General features: G+C 35.2%; 1 protein-coding gene across 2 annotated transcripts in view; it reads right to left on the bottom strand.

The window, feature by feature from the left end:
• VTA1 (vesicle trafficking 1) overlaps positions 1 to 22,526 on the bottom strand; it is a 62,903-nt gene that overhangs the window by 40,199 nt on the left and 178 nt on the right. For both annotated transcript variants that reach the window (XM_027602881.1, XM_027602880.1), the window contains exons 2-3: positions 2,918 to 3,012; positions 49 to 176 (exon numbers count right to left, since the gene is read on the bottom strand). In XM_027602881.1, the coding sequence (XP_027458682.1) occupies positions 49 to 176; positions 2,918 to 3,012 (223 nt within the window). The remainder of the gene's footprint in view (positions 1 to 48; positions 177 to 2,917; positions 3,013 to 22,526) is intronic.

Genomic DNA, 22,526 nt, shown 5'->3' on the forward strand with positions numbered 1-22,526 from the left:
ACACAGTAATGAAACGTACAATTTTAATTTTCCTCTTGCTTTACTTACTTGTGAAATCGTCCAGCACGGTCTTCATTATCTGCATACAAAAACATTTTCAAAGCATAATTCTCCAAATGGGCAGAACCAACTATTTCTTGAGTAATAGCTTCATTATCACACAAGTGCTTCTTAAGCTAAAATTAAATCAGATACAAAGCTTAAGATTTTGGACTCACAGAAATGTATGCTTAAGTACAAATAATCCTAAGAATCATTTTAAACTTTAAAAAATTATTTTATATTCATTTCAGTAAAAGAGGTATGAATGAAATCTCACACAAACTGCTCTGCCTCAGCCCAAGGCTTTTAGAATAAAATCCAATGTTTACAAAATTATGAAGAAACACACTCATGATAACCTGAAAGGATAATTTAACTCTAAAAATCAAAATAACCAAGAATAAAAAGATAACACATCCAACAATCTATGTAAAGCATCAGACAAATATTTCAAAGTAATAGCCAATATACAATCAGGTATCCTAAAAATGGAATCAGGAAATTCTCTAATCATAATTTAAAATTTTATTTTATTCTCATTTCAATTTCTTCTATCAAATATAAAAAATATGATTATACAAATCATTATATCCTAAAAGAGTGTCGCCCAGAGCATACTGTGTAAAAAAACAGATATAATTCTACAGTATGAGATCACAAACTCAGAAAAGGATTAGCAAGTTTTTAAAATTTAGACAAATATACACCTCGTTAACACAATTCACAACTGTAAATTTTCAGTCAGTATATCCTTTTCCTACACATATAATAATTTAAAATATTTTAAACACGACAAACTAAGTTCCTACATCTTACTCAGACTGTTGTACTGAAAGGGCTTTCTGGAATATCAGATCGGAGTACCACACTACTACTTAAAAATGGCGTTTCTCAAAAATGTTATAAAGTAAAAAATTAAATTTAAAAAAAGCTTCAGGATTCTTCACAAAAATCAGCAAAATAAACATTCTCATAATTACAACAGAATAATATAAGTTCCAGAAGAGATTTATTGTTGGAATTTAAGGATGTTTTAGCTGTACTTATCCTGAACAAAAGCAGGAAAAAACCCCTAGTTTACTATTTCCACACTATGAAATGCTTTAATTCTAGATTTAATTCTAGAAGTGGATTTAATTCTAGAAAAAAGTGGAAATATGTCACTTCATTTCATCTTCAACATGAAGTATCTGGCAGCAAAAACATAATACACTCAGTTTTCCAACTGTAATCTAAATATTACAGCACAGGCAGATATAGGATAGACTCACCATGGAATAGATTTATTTTACCTGTTATTTACTTTAGATAATAATAAACTCCTGCTGAGTCCCTTTACAAATGTGATTTTATACTTTGCTTTTTATAAAGAACTACTCTGAGTTCTGTCTTATCCATAAGGTATTTTAGTTATTACTGTTATATTGTGAAATTCATAGATATATTCTATACAAAGTCTGTTAGCAATATGATTTTATAAATGTATTGCTATGTGTGAGACACATTCCTTCTCTTACCCCCTAACCAACCTTCCAAAAAAAGAATACTCAAATACTTCCTGTACCTACAGAAACCATGTTAGAAGTGGAAGGACAGACAGGCTTCAAGGGCAGCTGGATTCCTATCAGTGGTGCCACTAGGTCCAATGGGTGGTTAATAGCAGCAGTGACAGGGACTCTGGGTCAGAAGGCCAGATACCCGGAACAACTTAGAGCCCTACAGCCCATGGCTGTTTAATGTAACTAGGTTTTGATCGGAGTAACTTTCAACATTTATAAAACCTCTGGGCTATTACAAATGTTTTGATTTTTAATGTATCTAAAATTCTGTCTCTCTACACAAAATAATGCAACTAGTCAAATATTTAGGTTTCTAATTCTCTTGAGCAGGTCACATAACTAATTAAACAAAAAGCTGCAGCTATTAATATAACAGCCTCTGAAGAAATAAATTAATGGGGAGTAGACCCTGACATTGTTAAAAGAAAAACCAGAACAGCTGGGCAGGGGAGGACAGGGTAGAGTCCTGATTATTAAGTTGTATTACTATGGCTACCCGTGCCTTCCTGCACTAACACCCAATCCAGCCCATTCAATTTTCTCTGGATTGCTGCCTCTATATAACCTGTGAAATTATATCATGGTTCAAGAAGGTGACTCATATATTAATCACTTACGACATTTCTGCTAGCAGGGAAGAATGCCTAGACCATAAAATTATCTTGTCCTGGTACCAAGAGTGAGACAAAGAGACTATAGGCAACTGATACCATTTCCTTCGCTGTCCCTTTCACTAAATAAGTAGCCCATTTCATTATTGTAAGAGCTATTTAAGAATTCCCAAATCAGTCATCTGTGTGACTGTATGAAGTAGATTAGAAAGGGTTTGTCACTTATGAAAGAATGACTCAAAGGTCATCTATAATAACATCTATAATAATAAGATATAGTGGTATATGCAAAGACACTGATATCTACTTTAACTTATGCTTACAACTCCCTTAGCAGTAAGATGTAAATGAAAAAATTGTGTCGGGGCACCTGGGTGGCTCAGTCAGTTGAGCATCTGCCTTCGGCTCAGGTCACGATCCCAGGGTCCTGGCACAGAGCCCCACGTCGGGCTCCCTGCTCGGCAGGGAGCCTGCTTCTCCCTCTCTCTCTGCCTGCTACTCCCCCTGCTTGTGCTCTCTCTCTCTGTGCCAAATAAAGGAATAAAATATTAAAAAAAAAATGGTGTCTAGTTTTTCCTCAGCTGTATGACATTGCTTGATGGCTGCCAAGAGGAAGAACTAAAATGGCAAAATACACATACACAAATATAATAAAGTGGCACTTAAAACATTAATCAGAAAATAAATGATCAGTGTTTAACTTACAGCTTCTAACTGATCCATTAGCTTTGATAAAAATTTACGACAGTCAGGAGTTTTACTATCAATCTTCATTCCAGTTTGCATTGCATATAAACGACCTAAAAAAAAAAAAAGAGATGACTTGAACAATTTCCATTACTGAATGTTTAAAATACATGTTCTAACAAATTATTTAAGTGAATTTAAAAATAAAACTTTGATTTACTATGGATCTTATTTACAAAAATAAAGAACACACAAATATTATCCAAAGAATGAAACAGACTCATGATAATAGCAATTTTTTTTTTTTAATCAAGAAGTAAGGCCTTCTCTTTTGGCAGAAAGAAAAAAAGAGAAAAGACCAGAACCTAAACTGTCAAAAAGACCTTAACTGGCAAGTTAAGGCAATCAGAAAAACGACATGTACAAGAGCACTTACCAGTGCCTGAAAGTGATACTGATAAAATATGTAATATGAGCTAGAAGACTGGGAAACATACTCGAGCTGAGGCTAACAGGGAGAACTATTTTAGTTATTTTTATATATACTATATATACCCTTTTAAAAAAAGTTAATAAAAACATTGAGAGAAGGCTAAACCTAAAAAAAACCTCTGTGACACCATGATCCTAATAGCTCTTCCGGTGACAGGAGCTGTGAAAGGTCGGGTGGTAATTGTTACCACCACTGATGTGTACATACCACCTGTAATTTACTCTTACATTCTCCAAATATGTCCTGGAAATCTGCGACAGCGCTATGGACACATCATTCTAATGAAAGCACATTTAGGTAGTTCCCAGGTGTTCATTACTACAAATCTTGTTGTGTTACCATACCTTCTTGTGCATGCATTCAAGAGTTCCCAGAGGCAAATACCAAGAAATGGAATACCCGGGTCATAGTATGTGTATCTTTTTCACTTTTGAGAGCTACTCTTAAACTGTCCTCCAAAACAGATTACCAATATGCAGTTATATCTCCAACATATGCAAGCACCATTTCTCCAAACCCACAAAACAAAGAAACAAAAAACTGGTATTATTAAACTTATCAGTGTCAAGATTTTACGTGATATTTCATTTTCACTACTAAAAATGTACTGTATATTTACTGGATAGCTCTACATCCACCATAATGAATTAGGAGTAGCTATGAAAATAAAAGAAAAAATCTGCCAAATTTTTTTTAAAATATTTTATTTATTTATTTGACAGAGAGAGACACAGTGAAAGAGGGAACACAAACAGGGGAGCAGGGGAGGGAGAAGCAGCCTTCCCACTGAACAAAGAGCCCAATGTGGGGCTCAATTCCAGGATCCTGGGATCATGACCTGAGCCGAAGGTAGACACTTAACGACTAAGCCACCCAGGTGCCCCATCTGCCAAATTTTCTATTGGGTTGTTTGCTTTTCAACAGATTGCCTTGTGGTAGTTTACTCTACACAGTATAAAGGAAGGATATAGTGTTTTTCCCCTCAAATGAAATCTTGTGAACACTATCCCCCTTCTCTGCTTTACTTTTCTCTCAGCAAGTAATCATCTTCTACTTATTTATCCACCATTTCTACTCCAACTCGAATTTAAACTCTGTGATGATGGCGATTTTAGTCTATTTGGTTTGCTGATGTACCCTTGGCATGTAGGATAGTGCTTGGCCTTCGATAAACATTCTCTGAATAGATAAATACATGAATGAAAGAATAGCTCATTCTGCCCCACTGATATAAATGCCACTTTTATCATTCATTATCATATATTAAGCTTCCATGGGATAAAAGGGTCCAATTCTGTATATTGTCTATCCTGCTTCATTAGTCTACTGGCCTATCACTGCTTTATTTACTAGAGCTTTATAACATAGCTTGGTATCTGCTAGTTACTCTCAAGATTTCCAATTCAATTATGCCTACTCGATGGTATCTTCTTTAAAAATGTATTAAGATACACATGATACACAGTTATTTATTGTGTTTTTAATTTTAAAAGCTTTATCTGAAGATACTACTTTTTAATACTTAGGCTTTTAGGACTATCTCATATTACAGAGTTTGATGTTTAATTTATTAATGTATTTATTTTCACATATCAAATTTCAGGGTTTGAGCCATCTAGTCATTAACAAGAGAAAAAAAATGGGAGTTCCAAAAGTACTGTACAGATTTACATTGCCAAACAGTATAAAAAGCACAGTGCTTCTGTTTTCTCTGCATACCAGCCAGCACAGGGTATCACTTTGACCCAAAACCAGATTCTAATTTGAAAAACAAAAAAACCCACTCATTTTAAATGTCTCCTGCTTTGATAACAAATGTGACCAAATTTTCTTTTTCTTTCTTTTTTTTTTTTTAACCAGTCATATTTTTTTAGCAACATGGCTAGGTCCTTTACCCATCTGTCTATAAGGTTTTAATCATCTCTCCCCACCTCCCCATCCCCCCACACCTCTTAAAGCATGGTTGAACACCCTCTCCTTTTAGACCAGTCCCCTCTTTTGAGCTGTTCAAGATCTGTGCCTGTCTTAGGTCCTTTTCTTCTTAGAACTGTGACTGAACTCCCCAACACTTCCTCTTTGTGAGCTGTTCAGGTTTCTCTCCCAGTGTTTTTGTTGCATTTCTTCTTCTATAGTGCATCACATGAACTCTTTGGAAAACAAACATACTGGTTGCAAATATGCCATCTTTCAATTTCTGAATCTGTTTTAAAACACAGAGACTTGAAATATTTGTGTACTCAAAGCTATTATTTCCTCCCCCCCCCCCCCCACCTGGTGTAAATTCTAAGCTTGGGAAAGTTCTTTTATCTCCAAGGGACCAGATACTCAGTTACGTGATTTTTCTAGTTTTTCCTATGGTTTTAATTTTCAAATTTAACTCTTTAACTTGCATTTGCTCTCCTCCACAAGTTACTGGCACCTATTTCAAATACACTTAATAAATGATCCTTCCTTTCTCTAATGATTTTGTGGTTCCCTCTTTAATAAATTTTTATTTTCTTAAAAGACTATTTGAGAGAAAAAAGGGAGTGCGCACGTGCAAGTGCGGGAAAAAGCGGGGGTGGGGTGGGGTGGGGAGGGGGACAAGCAAACTATGCACTGAGCGTGGAACCCAAGGCGGGGCTCGATCCCAAGACCCTGAGATCATGACCTGAGCTGAAATCAAGAATCTGATGCTTAACCATCTGAGCCACCAGTGCCCCTGCATATTTTTACTTTTTATGTTTCCTGGCTGTTTGATTTGCTGAGATCATAGATCAAATGCCATCTCTAGCACATGACAGTATCTCCACTGATAATATGCTTTATCTTCCTCCAGATTTAATCTTGCTATGTCTTACTGTATTACCAAAATTTTACCAAGAATTTTATGCATTCTTGATCTTATTTTTAAGAGGAAGGCTTCTGCTTGAGAGTAGGGATCAATTCCATGCCAGGTTACTCATATTTCCCCTATCAGAGTCCCTACCCTATGCTATATTGAAACTGCGGCCTTTGGGACCTACAGGATCCCAGGGACTGGCTAGAGTGTGGGAAAGAAAATCTTAGCATTTCTACTGATAATTTTTCATCATTCTTTAAAAATTTCTGTTTCTGTATCTTTAATAATACATGCAGTATTTTTAGAATATAGTATTTGTACATCAATATATAAATATGCATCTTACATAATATATTAGAGATTAATTTAACTCATATGGATAGGAGATCATAAGGTTAAGAATCATTACTCATTACACCCTTACTCCCCTCAACTATATTTTCTTACCCCAATCTAGTCCATACCTCTTCCACAGGGCCCCATTCTTTTACCATAATACATAGAATTACTGCTTTATAATCAGCAACCATCCCCTGTATCTCCCGAGATTCCTCTCCCTCTTTGTCTTAACTAAACCCTAGGTGTCACTTGAAGAAATTCTCTTACATAATTCTTCCTATGTCAGGATTGGCAAGTATGACTGTTTTTTTTTTTCATTGCATCCCACTGCTACTTACAGTATTCTCTCAATGTCTGACCTAAAGCTCAAGCCCCTTTCTTCCACGTGATCTTATTAATGCCTGTAATTGACCAAGGACCTCAAGGTCCTTCCATCATCTTGAAAATTTGGCTGTTCACATGGATAATCAATACTTGTGGCAGAGACTACTAACTGCCTGCCCACATTCTTTCTTCCTACCTTTTTTGCTAATGAGACCCCTACATTATTAAGGGGGGTTGTAATGTACCTAGTCAAATAGTACATTTCCCCGTATTCTTCAAAGCCACATATGGCCATTCAACTAAGACTGATGCTATGTTGTCAGAAGTTGTTGGGAGAGAATTCTGGAAGTAATCTTAAAGGGGAAATGACAGGAGGGGAAAGATCCTACTGACCCTTTCCCTCTTCTTCCTGCTGCCTAAAAGAGAAATGGTATGACTGAAACACTAGTAGACATCTTAGACCACAAGGCAACCTTGGAAATGGTAATCATGTGTTGGCTTGTAGATTTGAAATTGGAAAGTGTTTGGGTCCCTGATGACTTCATGGTATTGACACACGTTGGGTACTGACAACATCAGATTTTGAGGGAGTGAGTCCTTATCTAACTTAGCTATTTTTATTTTAGATTTTCAGCAATAAGAAAGCAAATCTAATCCTAATACACAGAACTATGTTCTCAATTCTTATTGACTCTAATAATTATATGTACTCTCCCATACAAGCCACTCACTCCATAATTAAATTACAATGTCAAATGGCTGTACTTCCAAAATCAATATATTACGCACCAACTCTAAACACAATTTCCATTTCTTCCAACTTGAAACTATGCCTGTTAAAACAGGTGGCCAGTTCACTGGTGTCTATTTCTTCATTACAGTTTTCTCCTTTAACTTCTCTCTGCAACCAGCTTTGATTTTGTGTTTTTCTACAACTTTACTGCCCTAGCTCCTTCTACCCCTTAATTTTTTTACTATAGTCTTATGGCAAAAGGACACTCATATTTAAACCCAACTATCCTCTTTATGCCTATATATGAACAATAGAGACCACTGGCAGATGAGCACCATTATAAATATAATTATCAACCTCAAATGAGCTTAATACTTGCCTTCCCAACCTCCCAAATGACTATTTTAAACATATGTCAATCTCTTTTAATAACCACCCCACCCAAAAACATGCACAGAAAACTTAACGGACGTTAATTTATTCACTACCTATATATATACTATTGGCCAACAGAATATCATGATAATGTGAGGAAATAAAGTACAGTTTCATCTTCCTAGGAGGTCTTTCTCCTATCTTCCTAACAGAGTAGTGAATACTGTATGAATCCTACAATCCATGAAGTGTAGGTTGTAGAGTGTAGTTGGTGAACCCACTTTGGGGATAAATGGCTATTCAGCATAGATAGGTTGAAAAAATGAGGTTGATTTTTAGGTTCACATTGGCTTCGATGGCAGCCATCTATCGGTGGCAGCCCTCTATCTGGGACTTAACCATTAAGCAAACATGCAGAAATTAATTGGGCAGTTCTCTTGTTATCATGAGAAAGCGATTTAAGTGACTTATTCATATGTAAAAAGTACAATTCTCTAGTTTCTAGTTTATTATTTTTAACTACTTCTGTTGTTTACAATAAAAATGGAGAACATCTATATCTCCTTTGAAGCAAAAGTCAAATTATTCCCAATTCATATCACCACAGCCATTATCATCCTCCCTCACAACACAAATAAAAACAAGTATCAGCTCCTGTCCTTTAAAAGTTAACCTTAACACAGATGGTTGTTACCTGAAATACAATGTAATGATGATATAGTTAATTGGTTTCACCGGCATGCATTTTCTTTCTTGGTTTACATGCATATTTAAGTCTTTGCAATTACAAGGACATTATTACATAAAAACACCTTTAATTGAAGAACTGGGAAGAATCACCTCAGAATTGGAAATATTTAGGATAAAACTGGCCTGGCTTTAACATTTTTGAATATCTCATGCAGTTTACTTCTTAAATGCAGAAAATTATCTTGTGATACATTTTTTAATATTAATAAAAGCAAAAAGACCTTAAATCTACTTGTGAAAATTAATAAGTACACCAGAAGATCTTTTTGCCATAAAGGATGGAAAAAGGAATCACTTTCATATAGAGCTCAAGACAAGTAATTCATTGTAGCAGCAGCAGGATGATGAAAAATTAATGTCTAACATGGAAAATTACCTACTAAAACAGAATAAATATGTAGCTAAAATCATCTATAAGAAAATATATTTGATTTATTTCATCAAGGAAATGTGTTTATTTTTATGAATAAATATTATTTGAAGATGAGTAATGAGGCACATTTGCAAAAGGATTAAATACTTTCCAACCTAACTTGAATTTAATGTGAAGCATTTAAGAGATAAACATTTACTAATCCTGAAGGTATGTGTAATTCAAAGTTCCATACAATCTAAACATTAACATTCTAACACATCCTTGCTTATACATAAGAAATATAAAACTATGAAATGCATGATATAAACACACAAAAAAAGATATGTAAAAGCAATTATGAAGAGTGATGCTTTGACAGGTTAAATAAACATGGCGCTCAAATAGGAATCATTATGATTTATACTGATGTTTAAAAGATTTTATTCCAATAAACAGAACTGAATATACTACTCTATTCATAAGTATATTGTAAATACCTGCTATATGGTTAGTATTAGCTTTTGTGAAGGGACTTCTGAGTCAAAGATAAAAAGGAAAGTATGAATGAGTATCTACTAATAAAGGGTATTTACTTTGCTCATTCCTTCATTAAACAAATATTTTTGGAGCTCCTGTCATAATATAGTAGCTTTAAGAAAAAGTGAGCTATTCTTGAGTTCTTACTAAAAGATTGTGCTGGTACAGAGCAAAAGCTAAGTTACTACTTGATTACTAAAATGAGATCAGATGGCCACGATGCAGTAACTAGACTTGACATTCCATGATAAACAACAAAAAACTAGACAAAATATATGAACCACTTTTTCACAAACAGAAATAGATGGGAAGACCATGACACCTGGAGAAACAAACAAATGAGATGACTCCACCAATGATTAGTCCAGCATTCTTCCGGGAGGCACATTCTAAACTAAGGAACGGGGAGGGGGAGCCTCAAGCAGAATACACTCTAGCAGAGTTGAGGAAACAGACTAAAGCTCAGGACTACTGAAGCAGCTGTAAATGGAGGGGCACAGTTCTGTAGAAGAGAAGCCATGCAGAAAAGAATCCCAGAAATCTGTACAGGGATAAACTTGAGGCTAAACTGAATACTACAAGATGCACATGTAGATGAGAGCTCTACAAAGTCAGACAAAGAGTGAGTGAAAGCTGTGAGCTGTGGACCATCGCCAAAGCTGAGATGCATTCAAGTTCTGACCAGGGTGAAGAGTCCTAAATCCTTACCGAAGATATTTAGTAGAGACCCCAAATGGTACGGTATGCTTTAGTAGGATTATCCTGTCCTTAGAGCTACTTTAGACTTGCCCCCGAACAAAAACCAAACAAAATAAGACACAAACATATCACACTTAACTGCAACTAACTTAATTGTTGGCCAAATCAAATCTGTTCAAAGGCCATAATATCCAGGACATTCAAGAACTTAAACTTCACTATGTCCTGCAACCAATCAAAAATTACTACAGATGGCAATAAGCAGGAGAATGTGAACAGCCCAATTAAGATTGAACAATAACAAAATAACAGAAAGAGCACTGACATTAAATTACTGGGAAATCATGATGAAGTATTTAATGGAAACCATGAATAAAATGAGAGAAACAAAACATGCACAAAGGAACACAAATGAAACGTCTGGAGATAAAAAATATCTGAAATGAAAAATTTACTGGACAGGATTGATAGCAGTTTAGACACCACAAAAGAAAGATTAAGTGAACTTCAGAACGTAGCAACAGAAACTACTCAAAACAGGGAAAAAAGGATCGAAAAGAAAAAGAAATAGAAAATCAGGGTCTCAGTGAGTTAGGAAAAAATACCAAGTGTTCGAAAATATGTGTAACTGGATTCCCCAAAGAGGAGAGGTGGAGAGGTATGGCCAAAAAAAAAAAAAAAAAAAAAAAAAGAAAAAAAAAAGCGCCGAAGAAAAATATAAACAGAAAAATTAAAATTACTTACCCAGCAAAACTATCAAAAATAAATATGAAATAAAAGCTTGTTTCACACAATAGAAACTGACAGAATTCACTGGCAGCAAGCCTGTATAAGAAATGGTAAAGCTCTTCAACAGGAAAGAAAATGATGCCAGATTTAAAAGCTGGATGTAGGGAGAGGAGTATTGAGTGCTCAGAATGGTAATTATGTGGGAAAATATTTCAAAATTTCATTTCGTCGTTTTATAAATCTCTTTAAAAAATGACAACTAAAGAAATTAAAATGTCGGTTAGGGCTTATGACATATTTATAAGTAAAATGTATGACAACAATAGCCAAAGGACAGGGGAAGGGAAAAGAAAGTAAAGTTTTTACCTTGCATGTGAGATGGTGTATTATATGATAGTAGACTAAGTTAACGTGAACGCTAAAGCAACCACTAAAAAAATAAAACAAAGAGGAATATCTAATAAGTCCATAGTGGAGGCACAATAGAATCCAAAGTGCTCCCAAAGAGAAACAGTTAAAGGTTAAAAAATATCTAACAACCAAAAAACCTTGACAAGCTACAGAAAAATAAATGACGGACTAAACGAAAGCAGGAACTTAAGCAATGAAACCTCTTATATAATAACATGCTGCTAAAGAGTCAGTTTTCACTTTGAACATCAAACATAATTGTCATAAAAAATGAACCTTACCAAAGACGCTTTAAACTTGCATGGGTGCCAAAGAAAGACAGTAACAGTGAAGGACGAATTACTTGACACCACTGACCCTGTCCCTTCTACCTTAGGGATAGGCTGAGAGTCTAAAAACTGATTTACTTTACTCAAAAAAAGGAGTAACTATTAAAATGACCATTTTTTACAAAGTAAATCTCATGTTTGCAGCATGTCTGCAAAAACAAACATAAGGTAAATAAATGGAATGTTAATGGATAAGTCAGGTGTCCAACTCTGTGTTTTCATTATTAACCTGTCATTGCTACAGTAAAGTATCCTGAGTCAGCCTATAATAAAAAATAAGTACTTAGACAGCAGGACTATGGGCTTCAATTAATCACAGAGATTCAGAAATCAATAAAAATGGGGAAAAATTGCTTATCTTTTATAGGTTTAGTTAAGTTTGTCTCACTGGCTTTAAAAGAGCCAATTTCAGTGTCATTAACAACAGAAAAAATAATAGGCAACTGATTATTAATCCTAAAGTCCATCTGACTTAACACATCAATTAAAAAAATCCATTATTATTTAGCCTTTAAATTAAATTAAAATTTTACACTGTAGGTCCTGTAACATCTCAGAATTGAAATGGCCATACCTATTTGCAACTTCCTGAACGACTGTATTTAATTTTCCAGTGATCATACAAACAAATGACTCTCAAAGAGCACTTACACACTTTCATTCGAAGTCTGTTAATTATACACTGTCACCCCCTAGAGGAAACTTTGAAAAATCACACTTGAAACTATGTTTAGTTACTTAACCAAATTTCAAAGGAAGTAATCTTTATGGGTTTAGCTTTACCTACACCACCAAACCTGACAGAATCAAAACATGTATCATACAGTGTCCACATTTGGTAGAGACTCAAAAATTTTCTGGCTTCATTAAAGGAAAAAAAAAGAGACACATGATGCTCAGAGTTATGTTAATAACATCAAGCCTGTCCTCCATTTCTACTCTTCATTTATTAGAAATCTCCCAGATTACTGCACTGTCTTTCTGCCCCCCTTTCATGTTTCATCAGTTTGACTAAGCCCTTTACCCTCACTCACTCCACAATTGGTTTTCTAATTACTACCTACCATCAACAATTTTCCATAAGTTATTTCTCATCTAGCATTTGCCATTCAGTTCCTGGTTCCATCACTTCCTAAGAGAAGAACCAGGATGACTGTGGGGTTCAAATCAGATATCCTGAAAGAAAGTGTTGTTACAAATGCCAAGAACTCATGAATGTTAGTTGTCTGGCTTCTTTATTCAGTGACATCTATGTGGCCATAGTTCCCTCTAGGGACCACTGTTGCCTTAAAATACAGGTCAATTTAACAAACTTTTTTTTGAGCACCTTTTCTTTATTATGTAAGTATCTCTAGTGGCCTAGCACTACGTGGCACAGTAAATACATAAAAAGCACCCAGAAGGGTACAAGCCTGAAGTTTAAACCCTGGAAGAGATAACAGATAAATGAAAAGCAATTAAGGTAGCCTTACAAGACACAATGAGGACAGAGAAAAGAAGCACCTTTGGGAAGTTTAGGAGAAGGCCTCCCTGAAAAAGTGGCATTCAAGCTGGTGCCTAAGGATAAGGTGGAGTGGGGTGGTGGAGACGGAAAGTTGTCAAGGCAGAGGAATACAATGTTGGAAGGCTTGAAGACAAGAGAAAATGAGAGAGGTTTCAGAACAGAATAAAATTCAGCTTGATCAGAACTGCTAAAGATGATTCAGAGTTCAAATCACTAAGGGCACTTATATGGAGCTATTATAGGTGGCTTTTAAAAATGAATCTGTCCTTAATAAAGCTTTTGTTTTTAAATTTTTTATGGTATGGAACATGTTCACTTATAGAACAGAAAATAAAAAACAATCAAAAGAAACAGTATCCATGAACCTAAAAGCCACAATCTTTTTCTCCAAGTATATACACATTAAGAAGTTCAATTCATATTATAAATTTTATATCCTGCATTTTCATATAAACTTCTTCCCATGTTACAAAAGATGCTTTGTAATTCTTAACTGATTATATCACTTTCCACCCAGCAGATTAAGATAATTTAATTAACCATTTCCACATTGACATATATTTTGGTTGTTTTGCATTTTTCACAAATGTATAAATAATCATCCAGAGGACTCCACATAATGCTCTCAGTATATCTGTGATTATTTCCTAAGCACAAACTTTCCAAAACTAGTATTACTGAATTAGAGATATTTTTACAATTCCATTCATTTTGCCAAAATGGTTTCCAAAACTTTGTACCAATTCACACAGCCTTGTCAATGGCGATTTCACCATATATTCATTTGCACTGAGTTACAATTTTACAGCCAAAAAAATTTTAATTTACATTACTAAATTAAACTGTATGTTAATAATTAGCATTCCCTCCTTTGGTAGTTACACATACATGCTCTTTGTCCATTTATCTATGGGGATTTCAGTTTTTATAAAATAGTTTTGTATGAATATTTTATATATCCGGATGACAGGCCTCTGTCTCATCTACTGGAAATATTTTTCCTTTGCAATGTTTTTTAAATTAATTGTACTGTTTGTGTCATACAGAATTTCTAAATGTTTCCAGTCAACTCTATCATTCTTTTACTTTTTTTTTCTTTTTAAACTAAGCACTTAAAGCAGATCTTTCTGGTGGCTAAAGGGATTACTTGTTTGAAGTAGAAACTAGGAAGACCTGTCAGTAGTTTAGGTGTAAGATGAGGGCATGATCTACCAAAGAAACTGAGGAGGTAAGTAAAAGTTTAAAAATTTAATGACTGACTGTGAGAGAGATGAGGGAAGCGAGAAAAGGCTAAATTTGTAATTTGGGGCACCTGGGTGGCTCAGACGGTTAGGTATCCAACTCTTGATTTTGGCTCAGGTCCTGATCTCAGGGTTGTGGGGAGTCTGCTTCTCTCTTTCTCCCCCGCCCCTCCCCCAGCTGGTGCTCTCTAATGAATCTCAAAAAATTCCTAATTTCTAGCTAATAAATTTTCAAATCTGACAGAAATCGGAGATAATTCCAGAAAACTTTATTTAATATATCAATACTAGGTCAAAAATATTTCAAATCGAAGAAATTGGTAAATATGTAAAATAATTCCCCCCTGCAAAAGCACAAAGTTCTGCTTTATCAATTACTTTTCTTTAATCTAAAAAAAAGAGATAAATCTGTGTTTTAATCCAGATCAGATATGAGAACCTTCTTAACAATATTTAGGAAGCTAACATGACATCATTACTAAAAATCTGACAATGATAACACTTAAAAAAAAGACTGAATCAGTATTACTTAGGAACTCTTCTTGCAGGAGAAAAACAGAAAAAATAGACTAGGACATTAAGAAAAATACATGCTAAAACAGAGTTGATAGCAATAGCATGATATAAGAAAAACTGATAAACTGGGTACTCCCAAAATCAAACCTTTGTGACACCCTGTTATAAAGACAGAGAGAAGCTACAGACTGGGGGAAAATATTTGCAAAACAAGAACTTGTAACTACAATATATTAAGAACTCTCAAAACCAAGTAAAGTTAAAAAGCGGGAGGGGCAAAAACAGACATTTTACTGAAGGTGATATACAGAATAGTACATAAGCACAAGAAAAGATGTTAATTTCAGTAGCCATCAGGTAAATAAGAATTAAACCCATGATATCAACATATCTATCAGAGCGACTAAAATAAAAAATAGTGACACACAAAACGCCAGCGATAATGTGGAGAAACTGGTTCACTCACCACTCATGTTGCTGAGTGGAATGTACAATGGTGCAGTCAATCTGTTTGAAAACAACTTGCCGGTTTCTTATAAAATAAAACACTAGGAAGGCAGGGAGCTCCGTGGGCTCTCTTTCCTAATAGTACTAATACCATTCATGAGGGCTCCATTACCGAATCATCTCCCAAAGGCCTCACTTACTAATACCACCATTTTTGGGGGGTTAGGATTTCAACATGAACTGGGGAGAGGGGAGGCAAACATTCAGACCATAGCACAACCCAAATGTCCTTCAATGGTTAAACTGCTAAACTCTGGTACATACATACCATGGAATACTACTGAGCATTAAAAAAAGTATTGGTACATGCAAGAACTGAGATGAGGCAATTATTACTTGCTGAGTGGACAAAAAGTCAACTCCACAAGGGCATGTAAGGTATGATTCCATTTATATAGTATTTTTTAAATGATAAAATTTTAGAAATGGAGAATCGGTTGGTGGCTGCTAAGGGACGGGGCAGCGATGGGTTGAGGAGGGATGGGTGTGGCTACAAAGATGGGTGTGGCTACAAGAGAGTAACAAGGGATTCTTAGGGAACTGTTCTCTATCTTGACCGTGGTGATATAGGAACTTATTCCTGATAAACTGTTTAGAACTAAACAACACACAGGAATAAACATAAAACTGGGGAGGTATGAGTAAGATTGGTGGATTTTATCAATGTCAATATTCTGGTCATACTATTATAGTATAGTTTTGCAAGTTATTCCCACTGGAAGACACAGGGTAAAGGGCATAGGATCTTTCTGTCTTATTTCTGACAAATGCATGTGGCTTTACAATTACCTCAAAATAAAAAGTTTAATTAAAAAAAAAAAAACTAATGGGATTCTTTCCAGGAATGGAGGGGTGTTTCAAATAGAAGGGCATTTACTATTTTTTTTATTACGTACTCCATTAATAAGTTCAGAGAAGTATAAGCATATCTGCACTTGCACAAATAGTAAAAAAAAGTAATTGATACACAGCACTTTAATATACATTCCGGATTTAAAAAGAAAACAAAAGACCAAACAACAAAGAAATATAGAAATATTAAGGTAACAATTAAAAAATGATAAAACACTAGAGTGTTCACACTCAGGCCAGGGATAAATCATTTTTGGAAATCATTTAATACTGAAATGGAGGAGGCGCAAAGGGTACATGCTGAGAACATGAGAACCTACAACTTAATCTAAAACTCATTATAAATATAGTAGGGTAAGTTATAAAATACAGAGCATTGGAATTCTTTCCATTGCATTTTCTCACTGTAATTAGAACATGTTAAAAGCCATAAATTAATATACTTACTATACAGTTCATTTATTCAATCAACAGACAAAATTTACACACATCCACAGTGTCTTAGGTACTATATTAGGAGTTAGAGATTCAAAGATCACCAACATAAGACATACTTCTTATTCTCATAGAGCTTACACTCTAGTAAAATATTAGTAACATTTAGAGAGATGGCATTTATCAAATATTTACGAATGTCAGTTATGTGCCAGGTGGTGAGAGAAAACAACATATTAATCCCTGTCCTCCAGGAGACTCCAGAACATTAAAAGGTAAATCGGTGTATGTAATACAATGTAATGAAGATGAGAGGCACACTGGAACAACTTCCAGACCATCCTTATGAGGTAATGAAAGCAGTTCAAAAGGTATAATTTGTACTGAATCAGTAAGAATAAGCTAGCCAGTTTAAGAGGAAGTCAGGAATTCCAGGTAAGGAGCAGCATGTAAAAGAGAGTATGGAGCTTTACCAGTCAGCAAGTATTTCAGCATAATAATCTTGATTTTTTTCTCACCAAAAATTCTTTGCTCTAGAAATTTAGAAAATTGTTTGCACTAAGATTATAGAAATACATCCCTTCACACATTTTTAAGTTGGTACCTACCACTTTTCATCAGAGGTTTAAGTATAAAAGATGTAATTTCTGTACATCAGATATATATATACATCTAAAAATTATAGCATTCGTTCAACTGTATCATAACAACTTGATATAATTTTAAAACACACAAAGCTCCTTCTTTAAACATCAGAAATAATACATTTTGTAACTTTTTAACCTATACTTCCATTTACTTATCCTATAGAATTTTATTATAAAAGAATGTATTTGTATGCTCAATAGTCCTAACTTGATTATCGTAATTCTCTGCAACAAAAAATGTATAAAAATTGAAGTTTGAACTTATCAAAATTTCCTGTGAGATAAGATGCTAAGTGTTAAAATTTTTCCTCTGGATTTCCTCTAAGTGTTAAAATTATGTGATTATTGTAATGCATAATTGATCAAAACAGTATCAATGCTACACATTTCAATCATTAAAAAGAGAAGGTAAAATTTATTGGAAACGCATCTTATACACAGCTAAACTGTGTATCTAGGAATCAATATGATTTATTGTCATACAGAACCAGAATTGGTTCTGTTCCCACTTTCATTTTTACAAATTTAACATGAGAGAAAATTCATTCATATAAAGCAGCAGATAAGAATGGAAGTTTTATCACAGCAAAATCACTGAATTCTTTTAATTCCTTTCCTTCTGGGTTATAGGCTAAAAATCATATAATCACCTATCATCAAATACTATCTCTTAGCTGACATTTCATATAGGTCAGGTTAAAATTTGTTTTAAAACTTGAAAAGGATTTGTCACCCCATCATTAGAGTTATTCATTTTCTCAATTCTGTGAAGCATACAAAAAAATCTTACAAAGATTTATCATTTTCTTTCATGATATTGAGACAGGATTATTCTAAAGACACCGACAGGATTGGGAAAACTGAAACACTATTCAACATTCTTTGGCAAAGAAAACAACAACAACAAAAAAAACTCAAAACCAATTTAAATGTTTTTCTCTTATCACTTGTTTTTAATGTATTTCTGAAAAAAACAAAATACCTCAGAGCTGAGGATTAGGCTCATTTAGTTTGAGAATGTCTGCCATATAACATTAACGGTAAAACCTGTTGTTAATGCCAAACCAGCCAGCCAGTGGAGGCTTACTTTCTCAAAAATTATGACATTATTTTCCAATTAGAATAAATATGTTAAGCCACATCTGCATTCGCCTCATCTCATCTGAATTCTAATTCCAAAATTTCAGTAAGCCACAGATCCTTAAGTCCCTTGTTTCAGATGAAAGTGGGGGAGAGGGGATTTTTCAGATGAAACAAGGGACTACCCACTTCAGCATTTCTCTTTTGGTGTTTGGCTCTTATATCAGGAATGATATTCTTTAAAATAATGAATAGAAAATGAAAAGGTTAGGTCATTTCATGAAAACTCTTACATTCTGGGAATTCAGAACACTGAAACACAGGCCTGGTTTTAACATGAGGCTTTACCCTTAATAGATATACTTAAAAGTGTAAGCGACTTATGAAAGAGACTTTTCCACTGTGGTCCTTCCTTGTCCTCGACCCCACAGCTAAATCTTTTCACACTCTCTCATACATGACTCTGGTCCCAAACTGTTCCTCTCTGCCCCTCCGGATAAAATCCCAAATGATCAAACAATGGCTACTAATATCTAAGGATAATTCCTCCTCTTCCCCCTTATAAAATGTTCTGTCTTCATTCCCCAAATTAAGATGTTGCTTTTGACACCCTTTCTCATGCTCTGCATTTTCAAATAAAGGCTTATTCTTTGCCCTGATCTTCTTCCATATAAAACAGGGAAGGACAGGATGCTCTCCTGAATACCTTAATTAACAGAGACTTCACTACACCAGTAATTTGAATTGTCCCTTTTTTCTGGACACCCTGGAAGGTTTTCCACCTTCCTTCCCGGGGCAACACACCATAAAAATACTCATGATACATGAGAGCTTGCCTTTCCTCTTTAAAGTAGAAGAGTAACTTGAACAGGATGTGGGAAAAGAGAAGCAGCACACTACTATGCTACCCCGATCAAAGGAGCTTTGTCAGAGAAGCAAACAAGCTGAGAATTGGGGAGATGATTCCTGTAGAATTTCCTGCATACTGAAGTTTGAAGAACACTGGCTGGTATGTGTAGAGCACAAATCACAATAAGTCACCAAGAGCAGTCTTTTGTTACACAACAGAAATCAGACCCATATATATGGCAGCTACAGGAATTATGAGACTGCAAATATAAATAAGTATTTTTAAAGCATTTAAAGAAATACGAGTATTTAAAAAATATAGTAACAAAAGACTATCAGAAATGGTCAGGCTGATTTAAAAACAAAAAACAAAAAACAAAAAAAAAGAGAACATCCAAAAATGAAAATAGAAGCTCAATAAATGGGTGATACAATAGGATATATGGAGGTGACCACAGACCTAAAGAAATTACATAGAACGTAGCACAGAGAGACAAAGGGATGCAAACTATGAAAATACTGAGACAAATAAAGGAGAAAAGTGCAACACGTCTAATCAAAATTTCAGTAGAGAATACTTGAACAGATAATAGTAGAGAATTCTCCAGAATTTATGAGACACTCATCTGTAAATCCAGGAAGCCAAAGTCCCAAAGAAGGTAGACGAAAAGAAATCAAGTCCTAGAAAATCAGAATATAAATTATAAGAGAGTGATAAATTAGCTATACTTTAAAATTAAGAACTTTTGAACATCAAAGGACTTCATAAATAGAGTGAAAAATCAAACTATGAACTTGGAGAAGACATTTGCAGTGCATGGAACAAAAGAGTAATATCTACATTTAAGAAAAGACAAACACTGAAATAAAAAAATGGACAAAAGCAATAAATAGGTATTTCAAAGGGGAAATCACAAAGGGTAATTAACATATGAAAAGATGCTCAACCTCATTAAGACTCAGTGAATTGCAAATTTAGCTTGAATTTCATGGCTCATCAGATTGACAAAAATTAAAAAGTCTAACAACCTCAAATACAGTGGGTACCTTGGTGTTCATTTTATTATTCCTTAAACTGTATACACATTGTATGTGTTCTTTAATATGCATGTTTTATAACAAAAAATATTTTCTAAGTACCACTTGGATTTGGCAATGAAAACGTCTGTCTACGGCCCTGCGGAGAGCAGTTTCAGTGAAATAAAAGGCATGAAAAGTAGGCTGCAATGAGCTGAAAAGGCTCTATGAGATAGGAAAGTAAAGACAACACAGACAACTATTTTAAGCTTAACTTTGAGGTTAGGCAGACAGAACTATATAACTTTAGGAGAATGTCACAGCGAGAGCTTTTTTTAAAATTTTATTTTATTTTTTAAATAAAGGAAACGGGGCAAATTTTGAGAGAAATAGCAAAAGGGAGAAGATGATGACACAGAAAATCAAAGCCCCTGGCTATCACAAAGGTATATAAACACAGAGCTCATGAACAGCGGTTAGTTTTAGACAGGAATAAGGGTTCCCACTTCACTGTTGTGGGAAATGACCTCTCAGACATTATCACTTTTCTCCTCCCTCCATCCGCTTCAGTCACAATGGGCTCCTCGATCCTCCTTCAAGCAAGCCCCTGCCTCGTGACTTTTGCGTGTTATTCCCTCTACTGAGAATACTCTTTTCCAATGATGCAAAGCCTGCCTTTCACTCAAGTCTTTGCTCAGGCGTGAACTCGGTGAAGCATTCCACAAGTACCGGTGAAATGCCCTTCTCACCCCCCACCCTAATCCTAGTCCTCCCTACTCTTTTTCCCTGCTTTATTTTTCTTCAAAATCTTCTAATATTCCATACAATATTCCCATTTTGTTGTTTAATCCCCTCTCCCCCACTTGTGTCCCAGCTCCATGAATGCGGAAAGCGTAGCCACAGTGCCTGGTAATGTCTGATACACAGGAAGAAAACTCAGTAAATAAAAGGCGAATAAACGATTAACAGTCCCTACTTGAGGAACTGGAAGAACAAATACAATGGAACCAACACCGCCTGATTTGAACAAAATGAAGTAGAGCCTAGAGAATAATCAACTTACTGCCTCCAGAAGAGATTACATTTGAGTTAGATCTTGAATCATGAGGAGTTTGCCAAGTGAAAAGAAACAAAACAAAAAAACAAAAAAACAAAAACCAGACGGACATTCCAAGGTACTGAAGAACATGGAGGTTTCAAAGGGCCTTGTACACTTGAGGAATGAAAACGGGGTACCGGAGTATGACAGGGAAGACAACGGACCAGATTTTAGCAAACCTTACAATGTTCACAGCACAGGACACATTATCTTGAGCTTTTCAATGATAAAAACCCTTTACAGAAGATCACAAGATCACAGTTGCTTGGTCACTCGTTCCTCTTGCAGTCAAAGTTTACATAAAACTACTGGACTTACTGCAAAGGAAAGAGTTTGAACCACCTAATCTGTTCTCCAACTGTAGACTGTATTTTTCATAACCAACCAAAGTCATAGTATACTACCAAACCCAAGTATTATTCAAAGAAGTCAAGACAAAAAATTCTCATTGGTGGGCAAATGGTCAAACTCAAGTGCTAGTTTTGTAGCAACTACTCTCCATTTCACCATTTATGAGTTTTTTAATGAGCCTGCGTGTTGTCCTACTTAACCTGCACTTATTACTATGTTTTCAATTAGTCTACCTTCCTTCTGTACACATCATTACTGTCTTTGGGACACCCAGCTTCGTTTTAGCCTCAACACAATTACTTAACCATCCAGGTTATTTTCGAGACAGGAGACTCTTGAGTACACACAGAAAACCTCCAGACAACGTGTTAGCTCACGAGCCCATGTAGCCAGTTGAGGAATATTTAAGCACAATACTAGAGAGGCGGCGAACACCAACGGTGCATTTTAAGTTTCACCTCTCCGGGGCCTGCGAGGGGGCGGAGAGCAGGTGAGGTGGGGTAAACCCTGGAAAGGGCGGGGCTCCACTGGGTTCCCTTGGCAGGCCAGAGGTCAAAGCTCAGGTCTAAAGCTGAAGGGGCGGGGCCTGCCTTAAAAACCAAGGGGTGGTGTGTGGACCCTGGAGGGTAAAGAA

The sequence above is a fragment of the Zalophus californianus genome, chromosome 7, assembly GCF_009762305.2.
Source record: "Zalophus californianus isolate mZalCal1 chromosome 7, mZalCal1.pri.v2, whole genome shotgun sequence".
NCBI classification, from domain to species: Eukaryota; Metazoa; Chordata; class Mammalia; order Carnivora; family Otariidae; genus Zalophus; species Zalophus californianus.